Consider the following 7,580-nt stretch of genomic DNA (forward strand, 5'->3'; position numbering starts at 1 on the left):
ATTCACATAAATAAAAAGAATAGGTTAGAGCATCAACGGTTAAATGATCTTGTCTACATTCAGTATAATAGTCGACTTCAAGCGAGGTTCCAAAAAAGAAAAGAACAATGCAGAAACTACTATCCATTGTTACTTGATGAGCTTAATTAAAGTAGTGAGTGGATGATTGGTGGATCAGAGGATGAATTAGTTCATCCTGAGAATGATCTCACTTAGAGAGATGTTGATAGAGCACTTGGGGCATCTTCATCATATCAAAGCCACAATAGACCAAGGAGGGCTCCAACATCTGCTAGTGGAACAAATCTTTGCTATACCCGACGTGTTAGGAGAGTTGAACTTGAGGATTCTTCAGAAGAAGAAATGGATAAGATGAGCGAAGAGGATATTCGTGATGATGAAAACATTGAGGACGATTATGGCATAGCTCCAAAAGATGCAAGCCAGCAACATAATGTAGAAGAAAAAGAAGATTTTAATTTAATTACTGTGAGTCTTTGAACTTTGAAATATTTTGAGTCTTTGAAATTTAAAGTTTTTTAAGTCCTTGAACTTTTAAGTATTTGACTTTCATTGTTTACTAAATTTTTAGCATTTGAGTTTATTTTATGTTTTTTTTTCATTGAAGTTTTTTAGAATGATTAAGAATCCCCAGGTTAGTCACTTCTCATCCATTTAATTTGGCATCTCGATTTTTACTTTCGATGTGTTTTAATTCTAAGTTCTTAATTACTTCTTTGACAAGAGTAGAAATATAATAAATGACCTTAGGGCTTAAACACTCATTCTGACATCATAGAGGTAAGTATAATAAATACTTGTATATTTTATGTCTTCTTTTCTTTATATTTATAATTTTGTTTTATAATTATGTATTGATATTATATGTTAATATGTTATAATGATTGATGATTGATGATCGATGATCGATGATTGATGAAGATGAACTTAGTTTATTCACTTTTTTGATTAGTTTTCTTGATGAATATTTGATATGAATATGAACCTTTAATATTTATTAAGCATGTAAGTAATAGGATTCAACTAGGATTTGAGCTAAATAGATTGGTTTTATAAAAAAAATTACAAAGGAACACTTTAATCAATAAGACAACGTTTTATGCCCGCCTTATCGTTAAGCCGCTCCAGAAGACCTTCAAACTCCTCCATCGCCTTACCGCCTTAAAACTATGATATAAACACACTAAATCTGGTTACAGTGACAGTTTAATCATCATTTAGTGCAAGATCCAATCATAATTTACATTTAGCTAAACCTCTATATCAATGTCCAAACTCAAAAGGTAGGCAACCAACCCTACTACTGGGATAAATCTGAGTTTACTCACTTTCGAAGCCTTACTTTGTTGCACATTTTGTAGGTTGTCACCTATCAACCAAGGCTGAAATATGATGTAGAGACAGATGTCCCATATGAAGGCATAAGCAAGCCTCTCTGATCCCAGATAGCTTATCAAGAAGTCCCACCTTTCTGTCACATTCCCAAAGTCACCATCCATCCTGCCAAAGAGGCTCCATAATATAGAGACCAAACAAACAACACCACCAACAAGTCCAACAACAGTTGCACCATTTGTCATCACGGAAACCATTTGGGAAGGTTTCCCGGGAGCATACTCAGCATCAACCTCGTTGAGCCGGATGGCCATGTAAGGTATTAAGAATGCTGCAACACAACAGGAATTTTGATCCTTCAGTCTATAGGTAAAATGGAATTATTTGAGCCTTAATACAGTTGATTTGAAAAGGAAAAAAAAAACAAAAAATGAAAATGATAATAGCTTTGAGGATAGTTGGGTGTTCATTTTTTCCAACACATGGTGGAAGGGAGTGACTACAAGATCTCCTATGGCAAATCTAATGGAATGGTTTAGAATTAGTGGTATAATCATGTAGGATAATGTTTGCCTTATCCCAACTAAATGGGGTCGGCTCCATGGATCCTTGCCCTCCAATCAGCTCTATTGAAGGTCATATTTTTACTTCCCTACTTCCCTTCCGATTAATTTCCCTTACAATCAAACAGAGTAGGTCCACCATGTATTCCAACCTTTTTTCTATCTTTGTTTTTTGATACATTTTTATTTTTTAGTATTTTTACAAGATTTTTTTCACTATCATTCAATGGAGAGTGTTGGGTGTCAAACATACTATTTGTAAGGAACATCTGGAGGCCCCATAATACTTCAAGAGATCCCTTGTATCTGTCCCGCTTGCAATCCTTAAAAAGCAAAGGTGCAAACATGAAGGTCCACCCAAGGACAAAATTAAATAATCCTTCGGACGTCTGACAAAAGAAAGGAGATAAGAAGTCAGCAGTAAGAATCAATCTGCCAAGCAAAAGAAAAGGAATACCCAAGGGACCATGAGGAAAAGTCCTTACCGGGTGAAGAATTGGTGCTTCAATCGCATGAATGCCAACTACTCTATCAGAAATTGATCATATATGTTATATCAAGGAGCAAGATAGAAAACATTTAAATTCAAGGATACTCAAGAGATCATGAAAAGATATTTTAAACCACAATGTACACGAGTGACGCACTAATTTGCAGGAGGAGACAAGTTAATGCTTCTGCAGATCATACAACCCATCAACTACCTGGCCTACTTTGGAAAAGAAATTATTTTGGTTTTGAATTTTCAAATGAAGAAGTACTACAACCAAGGGAACAAATGGAATAATAAGAAACTAGCTGGTCACTATAGCTTGTATTGGATTCACATATTCACATCCGACCTCATTAAGTGAAATAACATGTCCATGTAGATTAATAGATAATGAGAATAAAAATGAAACTGAATATAACTATTCAACAGGAGGGGGAATAATATATCACCCAAAAAAATATATATATATTGCAGTCTAGGTACAGACTGTATTGTGCAACTATATTTTTCATTGAGTGAGTAATCAAGTGATGGTAAATGAAAATGAAAGTTAAATATGAATAGATTACTTATTTGTGATCCAGTACAGTCAAACTTCAAAACTATTCTTCAGCGAGTAGACGAGTGATGAAAAAGATGAAATATGTGAACTAAGGAAGAAGGGGTGCATCTGCATGTGGGGGGATGGACTATGGCAGTATGTATCAGGTTGATGGGTCCAATCGGATGAACATGTACTATTTACTAAGACTTAACCCAGTTGATCCAAACATTCAGGTGATTCATTTCTCACAAAAGTATAGAACATGTCCTTTTTCTTCAAATATTTTCCTACTTTTCTCAATGTTAATTGTCACATAAGAAGCTTTTAACACAAAATTGTTGATTCATGTGTCAACTCTCAAGTGTGCACTCGACTAATGGTCAGTCAATTTTTATTTATTTTTTTAAATAAAAAATGACATAGGTTCTAGGGCATATATAAATACATACTTCACAAAGAAATGCATATATCAAATATAAGGTGGATTTTTGACCATAGAAACACCATCTTGTAAAACAAAGGGTATATTTGAGTACTTTGAATGGCAATACTACGGAAAATAGAAATATGTCAACATACCATAGTTCATTAAAGGCAAGATGAAAAAGAAATTGAGAGAAAGACCCACAAGAGAATTGACAGTATCCAAACTGATTGCCCATACTGGATCCCCCTGTTACATATCGGAACAAGTAGAGTAAGGTAAAATTTTCAGAACCTTTCCTACATAATCTTAAATTATGACACTATTTCTAATGAATACTGGACCTTTCCTACATAATCTTAAATTATGAAACTATTTCTAATGAATACTGGAGTTATGTCCAATAATAGCAGGGCTTCAGCCTAGGAGAATGGCCTGGATCAGTCCTAAATCTTACCATGGACAGGAGACATATTAGTAATCTATGTGGACAACTATTTGGATGAATATTGGAGCCCTTAACAATATCAAATCTTCAATACAAGTTTAATATCTGATGGGAAAACCAAACCCAAGAAAACTCAAAAAAAGCATTTTCCGCACCAAAAGTGGGAACCGGAAGTCAAATACTAGTCATTACAGAAAACGTTGTGGCCCTACAGAGTTCAGTATGCACCATGGAATGCATCCCAGATAAGAGATATTCTACGGCATGAGCCAACAAATTACCACTTGGATGATCATAATGGTCAAGGCTGCCACTTGCCTGGTGGGTGAGGCCTCCCAGTGGCCCTTCAACTTGATACTGACAAGGCAATCTCTTAAATATAATCCATCAAACAGATAGTCCTTCTGCCCAAATCCATGCATCCCAGTTGGGCGTGTAATGTTCCTAGCTATGATTATAATATATGTAACATTTAGCAGTCTAGGTAAAAAAAAAAAAAAAAAAAAAAAAAAAAAAAATGAAAGGTAATCAACCTTGTAGATCATCCATAAAGAGGGTGAGGGTGATGCAAAGCAAGCAAGTCAAATTAGGCACAATAGGTGTTTTAGAAGGTATATTCCATCCACCAAATGGCCAGGCTTTAGAAGCAGTGGGTTTAGATACCAAATTACAGGGCCTAGGCTTAAATAAAACTTCTTTTAAGTCTTTTATGTGATATTATGAGTGCTGGGCATTGTGTAAGGGTAATTAGAAGCAATGAGCCTAAACTATAAGCCCAAAACTTGGAGGTCTTTAGTCCTACCATGATTAGTAGTTAGTCCAAGCCTAATTTAGTTTTCCTAGTTGATTTAGGATTTCTAAATAAGTCTACACTAAGTATTTCTTTTACTATTTTGATTGCGGCATATGGAGTTTATGTTTTCAGTAAGATTTAGGAGGTCAGAATACAGACACATGGTTGTAGCTGGCTCAGTAGTAGACCATGGTTTGATATTTTTGGAATAAATGATTCTGGCTCAGTACCATTGCTGCTCTTGTATTCTCCATAAATTTTCAGTTCAATTTCTCATTTAATGGTGGAATCCTGCAAGCTTTAATTTCCCACTTTCATTGTTAACTCTACATTTTGGGTTGGGGGGGGGGGGGGGGGGGGGGGAGGGGATCATCCTCCTAAATCATTAAACTAACTCAATGTAACAATAACTATCTCCTGCATAGAATAGGAAATGCCTGTTCTCCTTAGAGCTGATATTTTTTCCTACCACCCGCATTCTTCTAGGCCAATGATCAACTCACAGATATCTAGTCCGTAATCGCCTGCAAAGATCTAGTGGCATTTATGCATCAAGAGATGCTTCTGAATCAACAAAAGAACATGATGGAAGTTATAACTCTATCACATAAGAAAGAAAATCCCAACTTTGAATTGTATTATGAAGACTGAGAGTTCTCATGTGACAATCTACTAAAATGGAAGTGCCTACTTAAGGTTGCAAGTCTGGATTTGACGTGGAGGAATATTATCATCAGTCTTATGTGAACTGGATAATGGACTTCGGGATGACATGTCGCAATCATTATAACCCAATAATGTAGAAGCCATGTGGTTGAAAACTGTCCAAGGCCTGAAGTAACAAACAGCAGGTTATAGATTGCAATTCATCTCCCTGATGTAGATAGAAAGCTGTGAGCTATCTTATGCAATGTCCAGACATTGTAGGAAGGAGGAAGTGAAATTTTGAACCTCACCATAGTAATTAAGGTATACATTAATGCAACAGGAAAAGTGAGCAAGCCTCATACACAAACCTATCATATAAAAAAATAGAGCTAACAAGAGGGGGCATTCCCAAAAAAAATAAAAAATAAAAGGTTCACATTGGTCCCATGATCTAATATTTCCAGAATTGGGTCAACAGAAACAGCCATGTCATAAACTTCTCATAATCAATTCGAAGACTCAAACTTGTTATTAATAACAATATCTAAATTCAATGTGAAGTGTTCCAATTTCCAAAACTTTCCAAATGGTGTTCACTCATGATCAGTCTCTAGCCTGTCCCTTCAAGCTGATAATCCAATTTTCCCATGTGGTTCAGTATCATTAAATTTTTATATTATTCAGTGTTTTAGAGACATCCTTCTCTATCTCCTCACCTAAAATTTGTGGGTCTAGCACCTCCTTCCTTTGCTTCCATAGATTTGAATCACAACACCACAGTTATCGCCCTAAGAATTCTCCAAAACCCATCCTGGAACCAGAGGTTAACAGCATTTAAATGTATCCATAAATTAAATAATGAATTATTTTTGCAAGCACTTCACAGAGGATTAGTAATTAAGGACATGGTTGCTCTCCTGGAATGTATTAGATAATTTAAAAAAAAAAAAAAAAAAAAATCGAACATTCTTGGGTGTGCGTGCGTGAGAGTGAGAGTAAGAGCGAGAGCAATCGGGGAGAAAAAGAAAAGTAATATACCGGGGCATAAGGAAGGAGAAAAAGCCACAAGATATAGACACCCTCAACAGCCCAAAGGAGTAGTTGCAGGGCTTGTCTTCGAATGCCATTACTATCCCCACCTTCATCAGTTGTGACCTTTTGGGCTTTACACAACACCAAACACGAAGGTAACGTAGTTGCTAAGTTCCCAAATTCTCCATCCATGATTCTTCTTACTGTTATCAAGTCTTGAGAGCATCTACTTCTGCTGCTGTTAATGCTTTTGAACTTAAAGGCATCTCCTCGACTGCCATGACAAAGCTGACGCGAAGAAAGCGAATAAGCTGATGAAGGGGAGGGCTTGGTTGCCAGACTAATAAACGACCTACTGAACAACACTCCGGCTGTCATCCTTTACGCGTTCCTTCTCTTACAGTCTCACTCGAAGTTGTCTGGCTGAGTGGCTGGTCGGTGGTAACTCTTTTTATGTTCGAGAGATCGAGATCGAGAGAGAGAGAGAGAGAGAAGATAGCCTATTTAAATGAGGATTTTTGCGGGAGAGAGATAGGGTAAAAGGTCGCAGAGCCACACATATGTAGATTGGCAGTGCCACATAGATGACAACCGATATTTAATTTCAATCGTTGGATGCCGGGGGTTTTCGGAGAACGCCTACCTCGTTTCAATCGCCACAAATATTCCGTTTCTACTTTCTACTTCTTCACTTCTTCACTCCTTCACTTCTTCTTTAAAAGTGGCCATAATTTTTTCTTTTTTCCAGAAAAAAAAACAGTGGCTTTTTGGGTCTCAACAGACACCACCATATTCAGCAGCCAAGCTAATGGAAATAGATATGTACTTCAATCACCGGCGCAGCTGAATCTCTCAAACTCCCACGCCCCACCCTCTCCCTCTCTCTCTCCGTCTCCGTCTCCGTGTCCGTCTCCCTCTCCCTCTCCCTCTCCCTTCTCTGTACACTCCTCACTGATTGCATCTAAAATCAGAATACTCTCTCGTTTTCACGGAGGCTGTATTTGGTAGCCAAGAGAAGTAAATAACAGAAAAGAAAAGAATCCAAAAATTGTATTATTTTCTGTTTTAAGAAATTCTCATTGTGCTTGGTATGTCATTAATCAAAGTCATACCCTGCCTCCAATATAGGTCAAGGTATGCAACATTAAATTCTCAACCCAATCAACTTACCTCTACCAGGATCATAGACATAGTCTACTATTCGTACAAATTCCTAAGATCATTTACTATGAATCAAAGTACGCATATAAAATCCGTAAATCAATTTACTCATGGTGAT

General features: G+C 36.7%; 1 protein-coding gene across 3 annotated transcripts; it reads right to left on the reverse strand.

The window, feature by feature from the left end:
- Positions 1–1,211: 1,211 nt before the first annotated feature.
- Positions 1,212–7,161, reverse strand: LOC122066440. 3 transcript variants are annotated; one of them, XM_042630240.1, is made up of 5 exons: positions 6,308–7,157; positions 3,536–3,629; positions 2,405–2,442; positions 2,173–2,308; positions 1,212–1,687 (listed from the first exon to the last, which is right to left on the reverse strand). In XM_042630240.1, exons 1-5 carry the CDS (start codon positions 6,677–6,679, stop codon positions 1,272–1,274), a joined length of 1,056 nt encoding a protein of 351 aa, XP_042486174.1. In that variant the 5' UTR covers positions 6,680–7,157; the 3' UTR covers positions 1,212–1,271. The 3 variants fall into 3 exon arrangements, with proteins under 3 accessions (XP_042486174.1, XP_042486173.1, XP_042486176.1); XM_042630239.1 differs by having other exon boundaries at positions 2,173–2,442; positions 6,308–7,161; XM_042630242.1 differs by lacking the exons at positions 2,405–2,442; positions 3,536–3,629 and having other exon boundaries at positions 6,308–7,156.
- Between the last annotated feature and the right edge of the window lie 419 nt (positions 7,162–7,580).

The sequence above is a fragment of the Macadamia integrifolia genome, unplaced genomic scaffold (assembly GCF_013358625.1).
Source record: "Macadamia integrifolia cultivar HAES 741 unplaced genomic scaffold, SCU_Mint_v3 scaffold2394, whole genome shotgun sequence".
Lineage (NCBI taxonomy): Eukaryota > Viridiplantae > Streptophyta > Magnoliopsida > Proteales > Proteaceae > Macadamia > Macadamia integrifolia.